This window comes from Microtus pennsylvanicus, chromosome X, assembly GCF_037038515.1.
Source record: "Microtus pennsylvanicus isolate mMicPen1 chromosome X, mMicPen1.hap1, whole genome shotgun sequence".
Classification (NCBI taxonomy): Eukaryota; Metazoa; Chordata; class Mammalia; order Rodentia; family Cricetidae; genus Microtus; species Microtus pennsylvanicus.
The window spans coordinates 116,833,006-116,858,065 of NC_134601.1; the positions used below are offsets into that span (position 1 = coordinate 116,833,006).

General features: G+C 40.0%; 1 protein-coding gene across 1 annotated transcript in view; it reads left to right on the top strand.

Moving 5' to 3' along the window:
• The first annotated feature begins 846 nt into the window (after positions 1-846).
• The window catches only part of LOC142840506 (uncharacterized), a 91,051-nt gene continuing 66,837 nt past the window's right edge, over positions 847-25,060 (top strand). Inside the window, exons 1-5 of the mRNA XM_075956995.1 lie at positions 847-882; positions 2,020-2,121; positions 11,038-11,139; positions 19,723-19,827; positions 22,430-22,546. Coding sequence (XP_075813110.1) covers positions 847-882; positions 2,020-2,121; positions 11,038-11,139; positions 19,723-19,827; positions 22,430-22,546 — 462 coding nt within the window. The remainder of the gene's footprint in view (positions 883-2,019; positions 2,122-11,037; positions 11,140-19,722; positions 19,828-22,429; positions 22,547-25,060) is intronic.

Sequence of the window (25,060 nt, forward strand, 5' to 3'; positions counted from 1 at the left end):
TAGTTCATTGAAAGAAAAATTATTCCACCCCAAATACCAGTCCTGCTGCAGGGGGAACACTGGGTGAAGGTGTACAGACAGTATATTGTGCTTCATGGATAAGATACAGCACTGGAAGTGTAATAGATATTCTACAGTCCTTACACTTCCTCTGTGATAAACTGGACGGATGTGTGACTCAGTCTTGTTGGTTATTCAAAGATATGGATTGTACAGGATAGCAGATCCATCATGTGGTCCATACACATATAGTACGTGGAGAGCTCATCAGATCAGGATCAGTTCTATTTATATTCCAGCCACCAATTGTCCACACTGGTCGTGTCTACACTGTGTTTTCATTTCTTTGACAGTCACACTCTCTCTGAGTTGTTGTTCTACTCTTTCTGCGTTTGTTCTGTTTTGTGAATTTGACATGGCAGTTGGCTCATTTGTTTTAGTTGTTTTTCATTTCCTAAGACTCTTTAGCCATGCAAGTGATATTGTAAAGAATTTTACAATATTGTGATACCTGTTCACCTGCCTCTATTTGGATTTCTTGTTATGCAAACATCTTTACGTTTTCTTAAGTAACTACCTGAATTACTCCTGCTGTTGTTGTCTTCTGTGCATCAGCCTATGAGTTCTTGACAGGTGAATGGTGTTTGTCAGGGTTTTTGCTTTGCTTTTGACACTTGTGACTGTCTGTTCCCCATGTCTTATGATTGGCTGGGTTTGTAAATGAATACACCATGGAATCAGGAGTTTCCCTTTTGAAAATATAGGCCCATATCCTCATTATTATAGTGAAAGAACTCATATTTCCATGAAAGCCAGACCTTAAGGATTAGAGGAGACCATGCAAACATGGAGGATTTTGCAGAACTCTGTGAAAATGATCAGGTGATAAGGGAAATAAATTCAGCTGATTGAATGTTGTATAAGAAGTGCCTTTAGAGTGTGGATCCCTTCCTAGCTACCTGTATGAATTGAAAACTATATCCCTTCATTTGTCCTTGGGAGCAGGTCTCTTTAGTTTTCTAGGGTTAGGCCTACATTGCTGGACTAAAGACTTCCTCCTTTTCCAGTATTCCATATTTCTGGGATACAGGATCCTTTGACATTCCCACATGAAAGGTTTCCTTTCCTTTATATGAAATGGAGTAAAGAGAGCTGCAGTTGTGTTTCAAATTCTCAGTTTGTATTTTCAATTCCATTTTGTTTTAGACCTGTGTGAAATTCTACTCCAAAGAAGCTAATTTGAGTATGTGGTCAATTATAACTTCTATTTTATGCATTTTCTGGATACTTTAAACCTATATATGGATGCAAGTAGGCATGTATATAGGGACGTATGTATGTGTGTGTCTGTGTATGTATGTAGGTATGTGTTGATGTATACATACACACTCACCCATACATCAATTTCTGTGTGCTTGAGAAACAATGAAACCTGATCTTCTGCTAATCCTTTTCTCCTCTTGTTTTGTCCCTTGAGCTCCAGGATTTCAGACCCAAAACATTTTTATGAATATTTCTAATGTATTTATTTTTTTATCATTCTTCAGAACCTGTTCTTGAATTAGACTTGTCTGTGGCTTTCTCTGAGACACAGATGTCCAGAGAATGAAGTTAATTCCTGGTCTAAAACCAGGCACACTCTTGACAAGACCAGCAGAGGCCTAGAGTTAGGTCCTAACAGGGCTGATGTCTTTGGGTCCTTAGAACCCAGGTCTTCCCATCCTGGGAGGCCGTGCTTATCATTCCTATGGCTTCTGTGCACTCAGCTTGGGTCTCACTTGCAATACTCTGTGTTACCTTTGTGTATCATTACTTGATCAACTTTCTGCTGACTTTGACTCCTTGTATGACAATTTTTGCTGACACTGTCCCATTTTTCCTTTCTAGAAAACTGTATATAGGATGAGGAATTTCCTAATAAACTTGCTTATACCAGCAGTCAGATTGTATAAACACGCATGATCCCAAACTTTACTATCCTCTCTAACTTCTCATCCCCTGGTCATCTTTCTCTCTCAGGAACCTGTCAGTCCAACACTACCTGCCATTGTAGGACCATTGATGCCTCAGTATGGACCCCAGACTACAGGAGGAGGAGGAACACATGCAAGTACAGGAGGAGTAAGTATGGCCATAGCATAGAGAAAACTAAGAGAAGCCAGGCTGAGGGACTGCCTGAGGGAAGAGGCAGAAGGGTTGGGAGTACAATTACATAGGACAGCAGGATTCTAAAGAGCTCTTTCCCTTCCCTCAGGTGCGTCTGTTGTTTTTGTATTCTAGTTCTTGGGGTGTATTGCTAAAGCACTTAGAAAGAGTCTTTACTTTCAATTAAGAAGTCTGCCTTTACTTATCTGAAAATATTTCTGTAAATTTAAAGATATGCGAACATATAGTTGAGAGTTTTAAGACAAAATATTTCCTAACAGGTTCAAATATGTTTCATATTGATAGGTTTGAGCTGTCTATGTAGATGTAAGATATTTTAGACCCATAGTATGTACATGATTTTTCTGTTATCTGATATACCCTTAGAAATGTGGTCAGTCTAATCCAAAACAAACAGCAATACACAGGAGAAACATAATAATTCTAAACAAAAAGGATATAAGGGACTGAAGAAAAGGAAACTGCTTAAGATCTTGAATTAGTTTTTCTTTATGATGCCTCAAGGGACAAGGACATTGAATCATTAAGATTAAAAAATATAAATGTATATCTATATACTTATGAATATATATATATATAACAATTATGAAATCACCTAAAATTACTTTTATCTGTATATTATGTACCTGGATTTGCAGAAGAAACTTTGTTATTTCTCCATACATCAGGCCTCAGGGAAAGCCCCAGACAGACCTAGTTCTTAACAGCTTCCAACCTAGTCCATTGTATTCAGGATATTTCCATGAGCAAAATCCCAATTCTTCCCCAATCTTTTTGACTAAGAAATTTGAAATATGTTCTCAGCAGTGGCCTAGGTCAGCTCTGTGACTGTTCTGTCACTAGGTGGGTTTGGAAGTAGTCAGTTGTCATGTGTTCTCCTCAGACCCTCAGACAGCTGGCTGGAGCACAGGCCTGAGTCACCTGCACCAGGTCATAGCCATTCCTCTTTTCAGTCGTGGTGTCTTTGAAGAAATGAAAGAATGCTGTCTTTCATATTTGCATTCTTTCACGTTTAGATGGTGTTAACCGGTTTTCACAGAATTATTCTTATTTGGTTTCCTGTCTATAATTTATGCACTTTGAAAAACAGGCTGAAAAAGTTATTGTCCTCTCTTAGACTATGAAAATACTTTAGCGAATATTTGTGACAACTCGTAGAGTTTGGTATTTTGTTTGTTGCTGCTTTGGGAACAGGCACCTGACCATAGAAATCATATGTGACTGTTACTGAGAGTGGTGTTTATGAGTGACTGTCTCTTGTATAGTATGGGGTTAAAACTTATTTTAAAGTCAGGTTTAATTTCTCCCAGGATAGAACATGTAAAAGATTCTGTTGTTCTGTATTCTTGTCAACTCTTAATGCTGTCAGGATATTAAGGTTTGCATTTAGGAGAGTTTTTGTCAGTGCTTTTTGCATATCTGATTCTTTGACAGTGTCATAATGTGTGTATCACCAGTTAAGTCATTTTCACTGCTTTATATGCTTTCTGATCCCCCTGGTCCCAGTGGCATCCTTTGTATGTCCTTCACTCATTTCTTCATTTAGTGGTTCATTTGTTCATCGGTCCTGTCTGTCCAGAACTCAGGTAATTCCCTTTTCCCTACTGATGCCTGTCTCCCATGAGCTGGATGGCACTGGCCAGCAGTGGTTGAATTTTTTTTCCTTCTTTTTTATTTTCTGTGTCTTTCTGCTTTTCTTTCTTAACCTTTGCTCGTCCACATTCCCTTCCTTTCCTTTCTTTTTTGTACCATTCCCATCCTTTCTTGTTGCCTATTACCTTCTCCTGTACCTGTCTTGTAACCTGTGTTTCCTCTCCTATTTCTTTCCTGTTCCCTCCTGCCTTCCCTATATCATCTGCCTGTTCTTCCTTTGCCCTTTAATCATTACATCCCTTTCCCCATTGCCTACTGCCTTGCTCTGTTTTTTGCACCATTCCATCTGTGCCTTCCCTTTTTCCCTCTTTTCCCATTTTCTACTATATTTCTGCACTCTATTTAAAAAATTCTTTACCATTTTTCTTATTTCAAAGCAGGAGGACCTTTCTTCCATTTTTAACCCTTCTAAATTTTTGCTCTTCTTTTTTGTTTTTGTATTCTTTTTGCCTATCTGGTTACTATAATTTTCCATTATATTTTCTTTTGGTGACTATTATTAATATCATCATCATCATCATCATCATCATTTTCATTATTACTTTTATTTGACTTTACGGATAGGGCCTGTCTGTGTGCTCATGGATTTTTTTGCAAGTACTTGGGTAGACTAGGATGCAGTCAAAGTCACAGAGATCTTCTAATTTTTGCTTCAGGAGGCCAGGGATTCCCATCCTCTGCTGGCAGCCTGGCTCATTTCTATTTTAAAGTCACTCCCATTTCTCCTTTCACAATTCTTTCCGTATTTCCCACCCTTTTTCTCTCTCTTCCACCTCTTTCTCCTTCCCTACTGTCTTTCTTCCTTCTGTGCCTCTTCTCTGTCTGACCCTTTTCCTTCACCTCTCACCCCCCCACTTTTCCACATTCCCACACTTCCTGTCTTCTAAGATTGCTCCTCCTACTTCAGTCCTTTCTCACTTCCCCATACCATTATCCCTTTCTCACCCATTTCCTCTCTGCACCCCATTTGCAAAGTACCTAGTTCTACTTTTTCGCCTCTTTGTAAATATTTCTCCTTTTCACCCCAGCCTCTCATTTCACAGCCCTTTTTCCATGTTAAAGGTTTCTCCCCTGACACTTCTCCAAGTAGGTGGGCATTCTTCCTTAGAAAGAGAGAGAGAGGGAGGGAAGGAGGGAGGGAGGGAGGGAGGGAGGGAGGGAAGGAGAGAGAGAGACGAGAGAGAGAGAGAGAGAGAGAGAGAGAGAGAGAGAGAGAGAGAGAGAAAGAAAGAGAAATAGAGAAAGAAAGCCATGAGAAGTAATAGGGAAATTCCTTCATCTTTAGTCTCCCTTAAAATGTTCTCCTGTGCTTTTCACCTAACCCTTCATTATAAATCCAGTGTAAGTTCTTGTAGTATTCCTGCTACCCCACAGTCAAGTCAGTATTGGCGCTGAGTTCCAATTCCTTCATTTCCCACTACTTAGTAAACAGGAGGCAGCCAGCTTCTGCAGCACAGGCTAGGGGCTTTGGCAACAGGCGCTGTGTTCCGGCCCTGCCAGTAGGGGGCGATGTAGAACGCTGCTCACTTCCGGTTCCCAGAATGCCCTGGTGTCCGGCAGTTTTTGTGAGGTGCTGACGCGCTGAGGAGCTGAGGCGCTGAGGCACGCAGGAATCCTTTGGGTTGCTAGGCAGCTCGTGGACTTTCTCAGAGTTGTGGGCCTTCTCCATGGATGCCGAGTGCTGATTTTGGCCTAGTGGAGCTCTCTGCTCACCATGGCAGTGAGTAGTGTGTTTGTTGAGATTCGTCCATCCCAACAACTCCCTTTCTCCTGAGGAGTCTCACTTTCCTGTTGAGGGCTTTCTGGAACCTTCCCGTTAACCCCAGGGGTCGACTCGGTGGTGTGCTTTCCCAAGTCCATTTTTAGTACATGTTTGGGTTGTTTATAACCGTTCTTTCCATTCTTAGTAGTGTTTAAATGCTATAGCTGATCGTTGGGATGTATCGGGAGTGTTTTCTATTCCTTGTTCTCCCTATCCATCCTCCTTTCCCCCTTCCTTACTTTCCAATACCTCTAACATGTCTTTAACCCCTCCCCTCCCTGCACTATCCCTCCTTCCCAGGGCTTCCACTGTCCTGTTCTGTCATGATTGCCTCCCCCTCCCAGTTTATTATTATTATTATAAATTTTCCCCCTCCCAGTTTATCTGCCCCCAGTTTGCTTTCTCCCTGCCCAACCCCTCTCCTGTGTGCCCTCCTCCCCTGTTCTCCCCTGACCACCTCTATTGTGTCTTTCCAACCTCCCTTCTCCTTACCAGTACCTTTCCATTTTTCTCCCTTCCCTTTTTCAGGCTTTCCAAGACTCTCCTTTCTCTTTTTCCCTCTCTCACCTTTGTCCTATTCCATTTCTGACTATGGAATTGTTCAGCTCCTTTACCTGTCTTCCCAATAGTGTACCCACCTTTCCAATACCTCCAGCCCCTTTGAGATTACCCATTGCTTTTCTGTTTTCTATTTTACAATATTCATTTCTACGTTTTCATCCTGTTCCTTTTTAGAACCCTTGTTACTTTTTTTCCTTTCTCTTTTCCACCTTAACCTCCATTATAATTACCTCACCCCTTTCCAATTCCCCCATTACTGCCCTCCTTTCCAAAACCATCACCAGTTGTAACAGGAGGAGCGGGTTGCTTGTCGTCCTTGCCACTCAGCTATCTTAAACCCGAAATAATCACACAGAAACTGTATTATTTTAAACATTGCTTAGCCCCTTAGCTCTACCTTCTTTTTGGCTAATTCTTACATCTTAATTTAACCAATTTCTATTAATCTTCGTCTAGCTACATGACTGTGGCTTACTGGCAAGATTCTAACCAGAGTCCATCTCAGGGAGGAGATCCATGTTGTCTGCCACTCTGCCCTTCTTCACAGCATTCAGTTCTGTCTACTCCGTCTACCTAAGTTTTCTCCCATCAACTAGGCCAAGGCAGTTTCTTTATTCATTATCCAATGAAAGCAACACACAAACAAAAGGAACTTTTATACCAGCCAGTTTTCTGTTTTTAGGTTCCTTTCCCTGTTCCCATTAACTTGCTTTTTCCTATGCATGTCCCACCTCTTCTCATTTCCCTTCCTTTTTCTTGGCACCAGTTCTCCAGTCCTTTTGTATACCATTCCCTTTCTAACTCTTTCTCCTTTCCAATGCTTTAAACTTTCTTTTTCTCCCCTGCCCTTTCTACCTTTCCTAACCTATTTTGTGTTAATGTGTCTTTTCCCAACACATTGTCTTTCTAATCCTTTATCCTATATTCTGTTTAGTACCTTTTTCCCTGTTCCTATTGCTGTCTCTCTCCTCAACCCCTGTTCTCTAGGTTCCTCTTCCAATGTCTGAATTTTCTGCTTTCTCAAACCTCTTCCCTGATCCTACAGTTTTCCTTCTTCTGTTTCATGTCTCCATTTCCAACTCCCTTCTCCCCTTTCAGTCCCTTTACAGCTCCTCTTTTTCTTTCCTTTTTTCTTTGATCTCTGCTTTTCTCAACATTTTACCCAACAAGGCCTCCTCGACACTTCTGGGACATTCTAGGTCTCTGTGTTCTTTATGATTTCATCTTTATTCTTTATTAAAAAAACCTATTACTTTCATTTTACATGCCAATCTCTGTTCCTACTCCTTCATTTCCTCCCATTCTCTAATTTTCCTCTACCCCTCCCTTATCCACTCCTTAGAGAGTTTAAGGCACATTGCTTTGTGGAAGGTTCAAGGTCTTCCCTATTATATCTAGGCTGAGCAAGGTATCCATCCAAAGAGAATAAGTTGAACATTTCCTTAAGTGTCTTTCGGCAATTTGAGATACTTCTGTTGAGAGTTTTCTGTTTAGATCTCTACTCCATCTTTGAATTGGTTCATTTGGAATTTTGATGTGTAATTTCTTGTGTCTTTCATGTATTTTGTAGGCAAATCCTCTGTCTGACGTGTATTTGGTGAAGCTCTTCTCCCATTCAGTAATCTGCCTTTTTGTCTTATTGACTGTGTTCTTTACAGAAGTGTCTCAGTTTCAGGAGGTTCCATTTATTTATTGTGCACTCATTGTTTGTTCTACTGGTGTTATATTTTGCAAGGTGTTGTCTGTGTTTTCTGTCCTGCCTGGTTCCCTCAAATGTGAAGTCCCAAAGAAATCACACAGAGGTCTATATTAACTATAAACTGATTGGCCCATTAGCTCAGGCTCTTTTTTTAAACTCTTATAGCTTTTATTAGCCCATTATTCTTATCTGTGTTAGCCACATGGCTCAGTATCTTTTTCAGTGAGGCAGTCATATCTTGCTTCTTCTATTGCTGGGCCAGGACGACTGCAGAGTAGGACTTTCTTCTTCTCAGAATTCTCCTGTTCTTAATGACCTGCCACTACATCCTGTCTGGTTGTCCCGCCTATACTTCCTGCTTGGCTCCTGGCCAATCAGCATTTTATTAAAATACAATTGACAGAATACAGACCATTGTCCCATACCAGGAAGGGGTCTCCTGTGCCCATGTTTGAAGGCTACTTCCCACTTTCTCTTCGATCAGGTTCATTGTGGTCAGAATTATATTGAGGTCTTTTATCCATTTGAATTTAGGTTTTGTGTGGGGATAGGTATGGCTCAATTTGATTTATTCATGTTGAGAAGCTGTTATGCCAGCACCATTTGTTGAAGATTCTTTCTTTTTTCATTGTATAATATTACCTTCTTTGTCAAAAATCAGGTGTTGGGATTAATACTTGGGTCTTCTATTCAATCTTCTTGGTTAACCTGTATGTTTTCATGTCACTACCAAGCTGTTTTCATTACTGTAGATCTTCTATAAGAGAGCTTGATGTCAGGGATGGTGATGCCTTTGGAAGGTCCTTTATTGTACAGGATTATTTGGCTATCCTTTTTTTTTTCTATATGAATCTGAGTATTGTTCTTTCAAGGTGTATGTAGAAGTGTGTTGGGATTTTGATGGGAATTGAATTGAGTCTGTAGGTTGTTTTGGATAGATTGCCATTTTTATTATGTTGATCCTACCCACCCAAGAGAATGGTTGATCTTTCAGTTTTCTAGTATCTTTCACCAAAAAATTCTTCCACCAAAGCCTTAAATTCTTGTCAAACAGGTTTTTCACTTTTTGGGTTTGTAAGTATTACCCAAAGATATTTAGTGTTATTTTTGGGTATTGTGCTGTTTTTCACCCTCATCTCCCATACTCATGCATGCCTTGTTGTCTGGTACCATGTCTGGTATGCGTGCAATCTTTGTTCCCATCATGTTCTGTTAAGCTGTTTGTGCTGTTCTTACTAACATTTGGAACACACTATGTATTATATTTTGTTGTTTTTTTTCTATATGTCATTACAAATAAGATGTATGCTATGTGTATGTAGTATTTCTAGCTATGAAATGAGGTCTCCTCGACACTTCTGGGACATTCTGTATTTATCTCTGTGCTGTAGGAACCTAGACCTGTGTTTGTCTTTTTGGGAACAAAACCTTTGTTTTATTAGTCTTCCACATCATGGTGACAAATGTCAATTTCTGGGCTTTTGTTGTCCATAGAAGACGGAGGGAATGATCCCCACTGATGCATCTTAAGAATACATGCACATGCTGAAATAAAACTTAAATTAAGGAGATTGTCCGTTGAAAGAATATATCATTTCACCCCAAGTACCATTCCTGCTGCAGGGAGGAACACTGGGTGAAGTGTATACTCAGGATATTCATTTCTTTGACAGTCCCACTCTCTCTGTTCTTCTATTCTCTCAGCATTTATTCTACTTGGATTTTTGAGTCTGGCGTGGAGCTGGTTCAGTTGTTTTAAGCCTTTCTCATTTTCTATGCCTCTTCTCCCATGCAAGTGATGTTGGATGCGTTCTTGACAGGTGAATGGTGTTTGTCAAGGTTTTTTTATGCTTTGCTCTTGACATTCGTAACTGTCTGATCACCATGCCTTATGATTGGCTGGGTTTGTAAATGAATATACCATGGAATCAGGAGTTTCCCTCTTGAAAATACAGGCCCATATCCTCGTTATTATAGTGAAAGAACTCATATTTCCATGAAAGCCAGACCTTAAGGATTAGAGGGGACCATGCAAATATGGAGGATTTTGCAGAACTCTGTGGAAGTGGTCAGGAGATCAGGGAAATGTATATAGTTCAGCTGATTGATTGTTGTATAAGAAGTGCCTCTAGAGTATGGGTCCCTTCCTAGCTACCTGTGTGACTTGAAAACTATGTCCCTTCATTTGTCCTTGAGAGCAGGTCTCTTTTGTTTTCCCACGTTAGACTTTACATTGTTGGCCTAAAGCTGTTCTTTTCTTCCAGTAATCCATATTTCTGGGATACAGGGTCCTTTTACATTCCCACATGTAAGATTTCCTTTCAATTTGTATGGAATGGAGCAAAGAGAGCTGCAGTTGAGTTTCAAAATCTCAGTTTCTATGTTCAGCACCATTTTATTTCAGACCTGTGTCAAATTCTACACCAAAGAAGCTGTTTTGTGAGTGTGGTTATTTATAGCTGCTATTTTATACCTTTTCTTGTCCCTTCAAGCTTATGTATGTATATATGTATGTATGTATGTATGTATGTGTATGAGTGTATGTATGCATATGTGTGTATTTATATATGCATGATGTGCGTGGATTTTTTTGGTGCTTGAGAGATAGCCAACCCTTTCCCTTCTGAGCCTGGTCTCTTTTTAATTTTTCCCATAAGCTCCAGCATTTCAGGCCCAACACACCTTTTTGAATATTTTAAATGTATTTCTTTCTTTTTTCATTCTTTCAGACCTTGTTGTTGCAATTGACTTGTCTGTGGCTTTCTCTGATACACAGATGTGCATAAAAGGAACTAAATTCCTGGATTAACACGTAGCACAGGCTTGACAAGTCCAACAGTGGTCTGGAGTCAGGCACCTAACAGGCAGGACTCTTAGGTCCTGAGATCCCAGACCTTTCTGTTATGAGAGGCCGTGCTTATCATTCCTATGGCCTGTGTGCACTCAGCTTGGGTCTCACTTGCAATACTCTGTGTTACTTTTGTGCATCATTACTTGGTCAAATTTCTGCTGACTTTGTCCCCTTGTATGAGAATTTTTGCTGATAGTATCTCATTTTTCCTTCTAGAAAAAGTGGATAGAGGATGTAGAATTTCCTAATATATCTGCTTGTACTAGCAGTCAGCTTGTGTAAGCATGCCCAATCCCAAACTTTACTATCTTCTCTAACTTCTCATCCCCTGGTCATCTCTCTCAGGAACCTGCCAGTAGGAAAGACCCTGCCGAGGTAGGACAACCGATTCCTCCATATGGACCCCAGTCTACAGGAGGAGGAGGAGGAGGTGCACATACAGGGGGGGTAAGTATGGCCATAGCATAGAGAAAACTAAGAGAAGCCAGGCTGAGGGACTGCCTGAGGGAGAGGCAGAAGGGTTGGGAGTAATAACATAGGACAGCAGGATTCTAAAGAGCTCTGTCTCTTTCCTCTGGTGCTTCTGTTGTTTTTGTATTCTAGTTCTTGGGGTGTATTGGTAAAGCACTTAGAAAGAGTCTTTACTTTCAATCAAGAAGTCTGTCTTTACTTATCTGAAAATATTTCCATAAATTTAAAGATATGCGAACATATAGTTGAGAGTTTTAAGACAAAATATTTCATAGCAGGGTCAAATGTGTTTCATATTGATGGGTTTGAGCTGTATATGTAGACACAAGATTGCTTAGACTTATAGTATGCTTTTGATTGGACTGTAATCTATAGCCCCCAAATACGGTCTTTTTAATTCAAAACAAGGAGGTGTACACTGGAGAAAATTAAAATTGTGTACAAGAGGATGTTAAGGGACTGAAGAAAACGAAGCAGCTTAAGAACTCAAATTAATCTTTCTTCGTGATGCCGCAGAGGACAGGAACACTGAATCATTAAAGTTAAAAAAATATGTGTATATATACTTAGAAAAATATATACATATATATATATATACACATACATACATATTGTAGTTATGAAATCACCTAAAATGTCTTTTACCTGTATTGTATGTGCCTGGATTTGAACTAGAAATTAAGTTATTTCTCCAAACTTCAGAGCCCCAGGGAAAGTCTCAGACAGGCCTAGTTCTTAACAACCTCCAACCTAGTCCAGGGTATGCAGGATGTTTCCATGAGCAAAATCCCAATTCTTACCCATCTTTTGACTTTTAAGTTTGAAATATGTTCTCAGCAGTGGCCTAGGTCAGCTCTGTGACTGTTCTGTCACTAGGTGGGTTTGGAAGTAGTCAGTTGTCATGTGTTCTCCCCAGACCCTCAGACAGCTGGCTGGAGCACAGGCCTGAGTCACCTGCACCAGATTATATCTCTTTCTTTCTTTTAGTAGTGGTGTCTTTGAAGAAATGAAAGAATGTTGTTTCAGATATTAGCATTCCTACACGTTTAGAAGATGTTAACCTGTTTTTACAGAATTATCCTTATTAGGTCTCCTGTCTGTAATTCATGTTGCAAAACAGCCTGAAAAATATCCATCCCGAGAACGCTTGCCTATTTAGAGTTAAAATCCTTATTGTTTGTATTTGTGATAGCTCATAGAGTTTTCTTATTTTGTCTGCTGCCTCTTTGGGAATAGGCACGTGACCATAGAAATCATATGTGACTTTTTCTGAGAGCTGTGTTTATGAGTGACTGTCTCTTGTCTAGCATAGGGTTAAAATATATTCTAAAGTGAGGTTCAATTTTTCCCAGGATAGAACATGTAAATGACTCTTTTGGTTTGTATTCTTGTCAACTCTTAATGCTGTCAGGATATTAAAGTTTGCCTTTAGGATAGCATTTTGTCTGTGATTTTATTTGCATATCTAATTCTTTTACAGTGTATGTCATCAGTTTAAGTCATTTTCACTGTTTTATGTTTTCTGATCCCACTTGTCCCAGTGAAATCACTTGTATGTTCTTCACTCGTTTCTTCATTCAGTGGTTCATTTGTTCACTGTTCCTGTTTCTCCATAAATCATGAATTTCCTTTTTCCCTACTGATGCCTGCCTACCATGAACTGGATGCCATTAGCCAGTAGTGGTTGAATTTTTCTCCTGTTTCTGTATTTTCTGTGTCTTTCTACTTTTCTTACTTAACCTTTGCTCATCCACATTCCCTTCCCTTCCTTTCTTTTCTGTACCCTTCCCATCATTTCTTGTTGTCTATTGCCTTCTCCTGTACCTGTCTTTTAACCTGTGTTTCCTCTTCTATTTCTTTCCTGTTCCCTCCTTCCTTCCCTATATCATCTGCCTGTTCTTCCTTTTCCCTTTAATCATTACATCCCTTTCTCTATTTCTGACTGCTTGCTTTATTATGAACACATTTTTATCTGTGTCTTCAACCTGGTCTCCTTCCCCCTTTTCCATTGTATTTCTCTCCTCCCACTAAAAAATTCTTAATATTTTTTTATTTCAAGGCAAAGGAACGTTTCTCACATTTTTCACCCTGCTAGATTTTTCTCATTTTTTTATTAATCTTTTTTTCCTCTCATGTTATTGCTAAGTTTCCATTATAGTTTGTTTTGGTGTTTATTATTAATGTCGCCATCATTTTCATTATTACTTTTATTTGACTTTACCGATAGGGCCTGTCCGTGTGTTCCTGGATTTCCTGGAAGTCCTTTTGTAGACCAGGGAGCTTGCAAAATCCCAGACATCCTCCTATTTCTGCTTCAGGAGGCAAGGGATTCAAGTCCTCTGCTGGCAGCCTGGCTAAATTTCTGTTTTAATGTCACTCCAATTTCTCCTTTCACAATTCTTTCTGTATTTCCCACCCTTTTTCTCTCTCTTCCACCTCTTTCTCCTTCCCTACTGTCTTTCTTCCTTCTGTGCCTGTTCTCTGTCTGACCCCTTTCCCTTCACCTCTCACCCCTCCCATACTTTTCCACATTCCCACACTTCCTGTCTTCTAAGATTGCTCCTCTTACTTCAGTGTTTTCTCCCCTTTGTAGTAGTTGCACAGGGCCCCTTGTTCTGACCACCTGGCTAGTTTATACCCAAAATAACCATGCGGAAATTATATTAATTAGATCACTGCCTGGCCCATTAGTTCTAGCCTCTTATTGGCTAACTCTCACATCTTGATTCAACCCATTTCTATTAAATCTGTGTATCACCACGAGCTTGTGGCTTACCGGAAAATATTCAGCATGTTGACCTGGCAGTTTCATGGATGGTGGCTCTCTGTCTCTGCCTTCTTTCTCCCACAATTCTGTTCTGTCTCTTCTGCCCACCTAATTTTCTACTCTATTAAAAGGCCAAGGCAGTCTCTTTATTTAACCAATGAAAACAACACATAGACAGAAAACCCTCCTCCACCACCCCTTCCCATAGGTTTATCCCTTTTTCAACCATTTCCTCTCTGCACCCCATTTCCAAACTACCTAGTTCTATTTTTTTTAACATTTGCAAATACTTCTATTTTCCCCCCAGCCTCTCATTTCACAAACCTTTCCCATGTTAAAGGTTTCTACCCTGACCCCTTTTGAAGTTGGGTGAGCATTCCTCCAATCAAAAAAAGAAAGAGAAAGAAAGAAAGAAAGAAAGAAAGAAAGAAAGAAAGAAAGAAACCCATGAAAAGGGATAGGGAAATTCCTTCATCAGTCTGCAGTAAAAGACAGTCCTATGCTTTTCACATAACCCTTTGTTATAAATCCTGTGTAAGTTCTTGTCGTATCCCTGCTACCCCACAGGTGGTTATTGGGTCTGAGTTCCAATTCCTCCATTTCCCACTACTTAGTAATCAGGATGGGACCAGCTTCTGCAGCACAGGCTGTGGGCTCGGGCAACAGGCTGTGTGGTCTGCCCTGCCAGTATGTGGCGATGTAGAATGTTGCTCACCTCTGGGTCTCAAAATTAACTGGTGTCTGTTTGACAGTGTGGGCCTTTGTGCAGGCTGTTGTGGCTCTGATGCGTTCAGGGCTTTTGGGGTTTCTAGGCCAGCTGGTGTACTCTCTCAGAGTTGTGGATGCCCAGTGCTGATTTTGGCCTGGGCATCTCACTTTAATATTTCCTGTTGAGGGCTTTCTGGAACCTTTTCTTTAACACCAGGAGTTGGACTTGGGGGCTTCCTTTCCCAAGTCGATATTTAGTACATGTTTGAGTTGTTTATATCCGTTCTTCCCCAGCCATACAACTGCCATCCACATTCAGAGTATCTTGTTTGGTCCAATACTGGTTCCTTCCCAGTCTCGCTGGAATTGGTGAGCTTTCATTAGCTTAGCTAAACTGTTATAGTGGGTGTCCCCATCATGGTCTTAATCTCATTGCTCATATTCTCACTCCTCCCACTCTTCCACTTTTGGGATTTTGGGAGCTCAGGCCATTGCTCTGATGCAAGTCTCAGCCTCTGCCTCCGTCAGTTGCTGGATGAAGGTTCTATGGTGATATTTAAGATATCCATCAGTCTGACTACATGTGAAGGTTAGTTCAGGCACCTGCTCCACTATTGCTTAGGGTCTTAGCTGGGATCCTACTTGTAGGTTTCTTGGGAATTTCTCTATTGTCAGGTTTCTTGCTAGGCCCATAATGGCTCCCCTCAATCAAAATATCTTTGTCCTTTCTCTGTCTCATCTTTCTCATTCCCTCAAGTTCTCCTCCTTCCTTCCCTTTTTCCCTCCTCTTCTGGCCTTCGTTCTCCACCCCAACAATACTCCCAACTTTGTCAGGAGATCTTTTCTATTTCCCATTTCCTGGGATATCTATATATGTTTCTCTTAGTGTTCACCTTGTTAATTAGCTTCTCTAGGGTGATGGACTATGGACTTGTTACATTTTGTTTTACAACTACTATCCACTTAAGTGTGAGTAATGCTGTGTTCTTCTTTTTGGATATGTATTGTCTTACTTAGGATTGTTTTTTCTATTTCCATCCATTTGCATGGATTGATGTCATTTTTTTTTTACCAATTTCAAGATGTCATTGGTTTTTACTGCTTAGTAGTATTCCATTGTGTAAATATACCACATTTTCTTTATCCATTCTTGATGAGCATCTAGGTTGTTTCCAGATTCTGGCTATTACAAATAATGCTGCTATGAACATAGTTGCACAAATTTCCTTATAGTATGATTGAGCATTATTTGGGCATATGTCTAAGAGTGGTATTGTTGAATCCTGAGGTAGGTTGATTCTCAATTTTATGAAAAAAAAATGCCAAACTGATTTCCTGAGTAGTTGTACAAGTTCCCATTCCCATGAATAGCAGAGTAGTGTTCCTCTTACTCCACATCCTGTCCAGCATAAGCTATCATTAGTGTTTTTGATTTTAGCCATTCTGACTGGTATACAATGGTATCTTAGAGTCATTTTGATTTGAATTTCCCTGATGGTTAAGGATGTTGAACATTTCCTTAAGTGTCTTTTGACAATTTGAGATTCTTCTGTTGCGAGTTCTCTGTTTAGATCTGTACTCCAGTTTTCAATTGAATCATTTGGAATTTTCATCTCTCTTCTTATGTCCAGCACTGCATTAGTGCTACTTCTAATGTATTTCAGTGTATAGATGTCACATATTTTTTGATTGTGGTATTATCTTGAGAGACCATCCTCATTAACGTTGAATTTCTTGTTTCAGTTTTGGGTTGAATCTGTCTGTCCCCTCCATCCCTTACTTCCTTCAACCTTCCCTTCCCCACTGCTCCTTTTCTTACTCTCTCTATCTTTTTGTGTGTGTGAGTGTGTATGTGTATGAGAATGAGTTTAGTATTTCTTTATATTTCTGTGCCTCTTAGAATACAAGCCTTTCTACTTACTGGAGACATATAGGTTCACAAGGACAGCTTCCTGGAGCTTAATTTTTAATCCAAAACATAAGTTTCTGATTGAACCTCTATGCCAGTTCATCTATACCATGCATCATTTTTGCACATGTCCCCTTGAGGATTTTTTTTCTTGTATCCATTTACAATTTCTTGCATGCTTCTCTTAGTTAAGGTTCTGTTTTGTTTTATGGGTTTTATTATATCTTAATTTAATTTAATTTAATTTTTTTTTAATTTATTTATTTATTAAGGATTTCTGCCTCCTCCCCGCAACCGCCTCCCATTTCCCTCCCCCTCCCCCGATCAAGACCCCCTCCCTCAAATCTGTGTCTTTTAAAATTACCTAGGTAAGGTTTCAAAATCTCTGTAGCTAAAACGTGTGACATTCTCTTATTGTGTCCCGATGGGACTGAGAGCCTTTATACTCTGATGGTGCCTCTATGGTGTTGTGATGTCAGGAGCCTACCACTCTGTACACTGTGGAACTTTTTTTTCTATTTTTAATTTTTATTTATGTATTTTGGAACACGGGTTCTCTGTGTAATAACTGTGTCTGATTGGAAGCTGCTTCCTAGTCAGGCTGGCCTCAAACTCACAAATATCCCCATCCCTTGCCTCCCTAGTGCTGGATTAAAAGGGCCATATTTGTTTTCCTAAGAGAATGTAACTTTGAAACTGCACCTGTGCTGGACTGTCCTGAGCTCATGGTCCACCTGCTGCCTCCTCCATAGTAGTTCCATTGTAGGTGTGGGCAACATGGCTCAGAAGTATTTTTGTGCTGTTTTTCACACTCATCTCTGGTATGCATTAGGTCCTTGTTCCCATCATGTTTTGTTAAGGTTTTTGTGCTGTTCTAAGTCATGCTTGTAGCTCACTGTGTATTATGTTGTTGTTGTTTTCTGTATGTCCTTACAAAAAAAGATGTGTCTGTGAGTAGTTCTGGGCTATGAGATGAGGTCTCCTTGACATTTCTGAGGTATTCTGTTTTTGTCTCTTGGCTGTAGGTATGGAAATCTGTGTTTGTCTTTTTGAGAATAAAACCTTGCTTTTATTTGTCCTCCCCATCATGGTGACAAATGTCAATTTCTGGGTTTCTGTTGTCTGTAGAAGACGGGGGGAATGATCCCCACTGATGCATATTAAGAATACATGAATATGCTGAAAGCAAAAATAGATTAAGGAGATAGTTCGTTGAAAGAAAATACTATTCTTCCCAAAGTAGTACAGGGTGGAAACACTGGGTGAAGGTGTACAGACAGTATATTGTGCTTCGTGGATAAGATACAGCACTGGAAGTGTAATAGATATTCTACAGTCCTTACACTTCCTCTGTGATAAACTGGACGGATGTGTGACTCAGTCTTGTTGGTTATTCAAAGATATGGATTGTACAGGATAGCAGATCCATCATGTGGTCCATACACATATAGTACGTGGAGAGCTCATCAGATCAGGATCAGTTCTATTTATATTCCAGCCACCAATTGTCCACACTGGTCGTGTCTACACTGTGTTTTCATTTCTTTGACAGTCACACTCTCTCTGAGTTGTTGTTCTACTCTTTCTGCGTTTGTTCTGTTTTGTGAATTTGACATGGCAGTTGGCTCATTTGTTTTAGTTGTTTTTCATTTCCTAAGACTCTTTAGCCATGCAAGTGATATTGTAAAGAATTTTACAATATTGTGATACCTGTTCACCTGCCTCTATTTGGATTTCTTGTTATGCAAACATCTTTACGTTTTCTTAAGTAACTACCTGAATTACTCCTGCTGTTGTTGTCTTCTGTGCATCAGCCTATGAGTTCTTGACAGGTGAATGGTGTTTGTCAGGGTTTTTGCTTTGCTTTTGACACTTGTGACTGTCTGTTCGCCATGTCTTATGATTGGCTGGGTTTGTAAATGAATACACCATGGAATCAGGAGTTTCCCTTTTGAAAATATAGGCCCATATCCTCATTATTATAGTGAAAGAACTCATATTTCCATGAAAGCCAGACCTTAAGGATTAGAGGAGACCATGCAAACATGGAGGATTTTGCAGAACTCTGTAAAAATGATCAGGAGATCAGGGGAATAAATAGTTCAGCTGAGTGAACGTTGGATAAGGAGTGCCTGTAGAGTGTGGGTCCCTTCCTAGATACCTTTGTGACTTGAAACCTATACCTTTGATTAGTCCTGCAGAGCAGGTCTCTTTAGTTTTTATAGGTCAGGCCTACACTGCTGGACTATAAGCCATCTTCCTCCTCCACTATTCCATATTTCTGGGATACGGGGTCTTTTGACATTACCACATGAAATGTTTCCTTTCAATTTATATGGAATGGAATAAAGAGAGCTGCAGCTGTGTTTCAAAGTCTCAGGTTGTTTGTTCAGTGCACTTTTATTTCAGACCTGTGTCAAATTTTACACCAAAGAAGCTTTTTTTTTACTGTGGTTAATTATAGTTACCATTGCATGCCTTTTCTTGTCACTTATATCTTATGTATATATGTATGTATTTATGTTTGTATAAATGTGTGTACATAGAGATATGTGTATGTATACATACAACACATGCATCGATTTTTCGGTGCTTGAAAGATAGCCAATCCTCTTTTCGTTCTAACCCATGCCACTTCTTCCGTTGCCTTTGGAGTTCCGGGATTTCAGACCAAATGTACCTTTATAAATATTTCCTTTGTGTTTCTTCTTCCGACCCTGTCGTTGCTCTTGACTTGTCAGTGAGTTCTCTGAGACACAGATGTGCAGAGAAGGAACTCAATTCCTGGTCTATAACCAGGCACACATTGACAAGGCCAGCAGTATCCTAGGCAGGCCCTAATTGGGGCAGTGTGTTTGGGTCCTGAGAACCAAGGTCTTCCCATCCTGAAAGGCCATGGTTTTCATTCCTATGGGCTGTGTGCACTCAGCTTGGGTCTCACATGCAGTACTCTGTGTTACCTTTGTGCTTAAGTACTTGATCAACTTCTTCCTGACTTTGTCCCCTTGTATGGGAATTTTTGCTGCCACTGTCCCATTTACCTTCCAGGAAAGCTGTGTAACATGTTGAAATTCCTAATAAACCTGCTTGTACCAGCAGGCAACTTGTAAGCATGCCTGATCCTAAACTTTACTATCCTTGCTAACTTCTCACCCCCTGGTTCTGTCTCTCTCAGGAACCTGTCAGCAGAATACAACCTTCCATTGTAAGACAAGGGATTCCTCAATATGGACCCCAGACTACAGGAGGAGGAGGAGGAGCACATGCAAGTACAGGAGGAGTAAGTATGGCCATAACATAGAGAAAAGTAAGAGAAGCAGCCTTGTGTTTTTCTGAGGTTGTGGTGGATAGGAGAGTTTGGGAGCAGAGTGGGACTTGTAGCTTTGAAGGCACCATTGATGGGATGTAGATCTCTATTTTTAAGGGTATACTTTTGGAGTAGATGTAGTGTAGCAGAGAGTATATGTCTGTTGCAATTGATGATCCTGAAAGGAATAGGTGTTAATAGTCTATCTGTTTCCACTTTTAATAATATGTAAAGGATTATTTTCATCTTTTATCTGGACAGTGCTATTATTAATATTTTCAGTAGAAAGATGTCACCTAGCCTTTGTCTGTAGTATTATCTTGAGACACTCTACTCATTAATGTTGAATTGCTTGTTTCAGTTTTGGGTTGAATCAGTCTCTCCCCTCCATTCCATAACTTGTCAAATCCTCCTTCCTTCCCTCCCTTTCTTCTCCTTCTCCTACTCTCTCTCTCTGTTTCTGTCTGAGTGTGCTTTCTGATTGAACCTCTTTGCTAGTTTTTGTACCGTGCATCTTTTTATAGATGTGCTCTTGATGTTTTTTTTCTTGTATACATTTACAATATTTCTACCCTTGAGGTTTTTGTGTTCTTGTATACACTATCAATTTCTTGCATGCTTCTCATAGTTAAGATCTGTCTTTTGTTTTTACATTCTAATTTTGAATCTGCGTCTTTTCAAATTACCTAGGTCAGGCTTCAAAATGCTTTGTATCTAAAACATGTGACATTTTCTTATTGTGTGCTTTGCAGGATTTAGGGTCTTTATACTCTGTCTGGTGGCTCTTCAGTGCTGTGATTTCATGAGCCTACGATTCTGTTCAGTGTGGAAAATTTTTTCCACTTTTATTTATTTTTTAGAACAGTGTTTCTCTGTGAAACGGTCCTCGCAGTGTGGAAGTTGCTTCCTAGTCCAGGCTGGCCTTGAATTCACAGATATCCCCATGCCTCTGCCTCTTGAGTGCTTGATTAAAAGTTCCATTTTTGTTTTCCTAAAAGAATAAAACTTAGAATGTGGCACCTGTTCTGGACTGTCCTGAGCTCATGCTGCACCTGCTGCCTCCTCCCTAGTAGTACCATTGTCAGCCTGGGCCACATTTCCCAGAAATATTTTTTATGATGTTTTTCACCCTCATATCTGGATCGCATGCAGGCCTTGTTCCCATCATGTTTTTGTAAGCTGTTTCTGTTATTCTTACTCGCGCTGGAACTCACTATGTATTATATAATATGGTTGCTGTCTATACATAAGTACAAATAAGATGTTTGCTATGTGTCTTTAAGTGGCTCTGGGCTATGAGATGAGGTCTCCTTGACACTTCTGAGGTATTCTGTTTCTGTGTCTCTGCTGTAGGAACCTGTGCTTGTCTTTTTGAGAACAAAACCTTGCTTTTATTAGTCCTCTACATCATGGTGGCAAATGTAATTGTCTGGGCTTTTGTTGTCTAGAGCAGATTGAGGGAATGATCCCCACTGATGCCTATTAAGAATATGTGAAGATGCTAAAAGAAAAAATAGATTAAGAGAACAGTCCATTGAAAGAAAATATTATTCCACCCCAAGTACCGGTCCTGATACAGGGGGAAATCTGTGGCTAAAGGATATTGCGCTCTGTGAACAAGATACAACACTGGTGGATTAAAGCCATCTTCCTCCTCCAGTATTTTGTATTTCTGGGATACAGGGTCGGTTAACATTCCCATATGAAAGGTTTCCTTTCAATTTATATGGAATGGAGTAAAGAGAGCTCAAGTTATGTTTCAAAGTCTCAGGTTGTGTGTTCAGAGCCCTTTTATTTCAACCTGTGCCAAATTCTACTCCAAAGAAGCTGTTTTGTGAGTGTGGTCATTTATAGCTGCTATTTTATACCTTTGCTTGTCCCTTGGAACCTAGGTATGTATGTATTTATATATAAATGTGTGTGTGTATATAGATGTGTATATATACATACAACAAATGCATCAATTTTTCAGTGTTTGAGAGATAGCCAACCCTTTTCTCCTTCTGAGCCAGGCCTCTTTTCCTTTTGCTTCCTGAGGTCCAGGATTTCAGCTTCAATATACCTTTATAAATATTTCTTTTATATTTCTTTGTGTTTTCCTTCTTCAGACCCCGTTCTTGCACTTGACCTGTCTGTGTCTTTCTCTGAGACACAGATGTGCAGAGAAGGAACTCAATTCCTGGGCTAAAACCAGGAACAGGCTTGACAAGGCCTGCTGTGTCCTGGAGGCAGGACCTAATGGGGGCAGTGTCTTTGTTCCTGAGATCCCAGGTGTTCCCATCCTGAGAGGCCATGCTTTTCATTCCTATGGCCTGTGTGCACTGAGCTTGGGTCTCACTTGCAATACTCTGCTTTATCTTTGTGCATCAGTATGTGATCAACTTTCTGCTGACTTCGTCCCCTTGTAATAGAATTTTCGCTGACACTATCCCATTTTTCCTTTCAGGAAAACTGTGTATAGCATGTAGAAATGCCTAGTATTCTTGCATGTGCCAGTACTCATCTTGTGTAAGCATGCCCAATCCCAAACTTTACTATCTTCTCTAACTTCTCATCCCCGGGTCATCTCTCTCAGGAACCTGCAAGTAGAAATGACCCTTCCGATGTAGGACAACCGAATCCTCTGTATGGACCTCAAACTACAGGAGGAGGAGAAGAAGGAGGAGGAGGAGCACATGCAAGTACAGGAGGGGTAAGTATGGCCATAGCATAGAGAAAACTAAGAGAAGCCAGGCTGAGGAACTGCCTGAGGGAAGTGGCAGAAGGGTTGGGAGTACAATTACATAGGCCAGCAGGATTCTAAAGAGCTCTTTCCCTTCCCTCAGGTGCGTCTGTTGTTTTTGTATTCTAGTTCTTGGGGTGTATTGCTAAAGCACTTAGAAGGAGCCCTACTTTCAATCAACAAGTCTGCCTTTCAAGAATATAGTTGATAGTTTCAAGACAAAATATTTCTGAACAGGGTTAAATGTGTTTCATATTGATTGGTTTGAGCTGGCTATGTAGACACAAGATTGGTTAGACCCATTGTATGCATATGATTTGACTGCAATGTGATACGCTCATAAATGTGTCACTCTAATCCATCACAAACAAGGGCTAAAGTGTTGAAAAGTAAAAATTCTAAACAGAAGGCAGAGAAGGTCCTGAAGTAAAGGAAACAGCTTAAGATCTTGTATTAGTGTTTCTAGTGATGACTCAGAAGACAAGGATATTGAATCATTAAAATAAAAATATATGTGTATATTTATTTAAAAACATTTTTACATATATATGTGTACATATTACAGTTATGAAATCCCCTAAAATATCTTTTACCTATATTGATGTGCCTTGGTTTTGACAAGAAACTAAGTTATTTCTCCATACATTTTGGCATCATGAAATCCCCAGGCTGGCCTACCTCTTTACAGCCTTCTACCTAGTCCAGAGTATTCAGGATGTTTCTATGAGCATAATCCCAATTCTTACCCATCTTTTGACTTTTAAGTTTGAAATATATTCTCAGCAGTGGCCTAGGACAGCTCTGTGACTGTTCTGTCACTGTGTTGGTTTGTAAGTAGTCCGTTGTCACGTGCTCTTCTCAGACCCTCAGACAGCTGGCTGGAGTACAGGCCTGAGTCACCTGCACCATGTCATCTCCCTTCCTCCTTTTAGTCGTGGTGTCTTTGAAGAAATGAAATAATGCTGTCTCTGATATTAGCATTCTTACACGTTTAGAAGATGTTAACCTGTTTTTACAGAATGGACTTTATTTGATCTCTTGTCTATAATTTATTCACCTGAATATGCATGTCTACTTAGTTTATGAAAATACCCTTTTGTAAGTAGTTGTGATAATTAATAGAGTTTTGCTTTTTTTGTCTGCTGCTGCTTTCGTAATAGGCACCTGACCATAGAACTCGTATGTGACTATTTGTGAGAGCTGTGTTCACGAGTGATGGTCTCTTGTGTAGCATAGGGTTAAAACTTATTCTAAAGTGAGGTTCAGTTTCTCCCAGGAAAGAACATGTAAAAGATACGGTTGGTCTTTATTCTTGTCAAGTCTTATAATATTGTCAGGCAATTAAGGTTTGCCTTTAGGAGAGTTTTTGTCAATCATTTTTTTTTTGCATATCTGACTCTTTGACTGTGTCTTAATGAATATTTCCTCAGTTTAAGTAATTTTCATGGCTTTATATACTTTCTGATCCCCCTTTTCCCAGTGACACCCCTTATATGTCCTTCACTCATATCTTCATTCAGTGGTTCATTTGTTTATTGGTCCTCTCTGTCCAGTGCTCACTAATTTCCCTTTTCCCTACTGATGCCTACCTCCCATGAGCTTGTTGGCATTGGCCAGCAGTGGTGGAATTTGTTTCCTGATTTGGTATTTTCTGTGTCTTTCTCATTTTCTTCCTTAACCTTTGCTGGTCCAACTTCTCTTCCCTTCCTTTCTTCTTCCACACCTTTCCATCTTTCTTGTTGCCTATTTCCTTCTCCTGCATCTCTTTTGATCTGTTTCTTCCCCTTCTAAGGGGAAGTTCTTACCTCTTCTTCTAAGTTCTTTCCATTCCCTCATTCCTTCCCTATATCATCTGCCCTTTCTTCCTTTGCCCTTTAATCATTACATCCCTTTCCCCATTGCCTACCGCCTTGCTCTCTCACAAGCACCATTGCATCTGTGCCTTCCCTTTTTCACTCTTTCCCATTTTTTCACTGTATTTCTCTCCTCCCATTTAAAAAGTTCTAAACCGCTTTCCCATTTTAAGCCAGAAGAACCTTTCTTATATTTTTCCCCTTCGAAACTTTGTCCTTCTCTCTCTCTCTCTCTCTCTTTCTCTCTCTCTCTCTCTCTCTCTCTCCCTCCCTCCCTCTTCCCTCCCTTCCTCCCTCTCTCTTTCTGATTTACATTTTGAGCCACTCTTAGTTTTTCATTATATTTTTTGCTTATTATTATTAATTTCATCCTCCTCCTCATCATCATCATTTTCATTATTACTTTTATTTGACTTTACAGGTAGACTTGTCTGTGTGCTCATGGATTTCCTGGAAGTCCTTGTGTAGACCAGGGTGCTCTTAATCTGTCAGAGTTCCTCCTATTTCTGCTTCAGGAGGCCAGGGATTCCCATCCTCTGCTGGCAGCCTGGCTAGATTTCCATTTTAACGTCACTCCCATTTCTCCTTTCACAATCCTTTCTTTATTTCTCATCCTTTTTCTCTCTCTTCC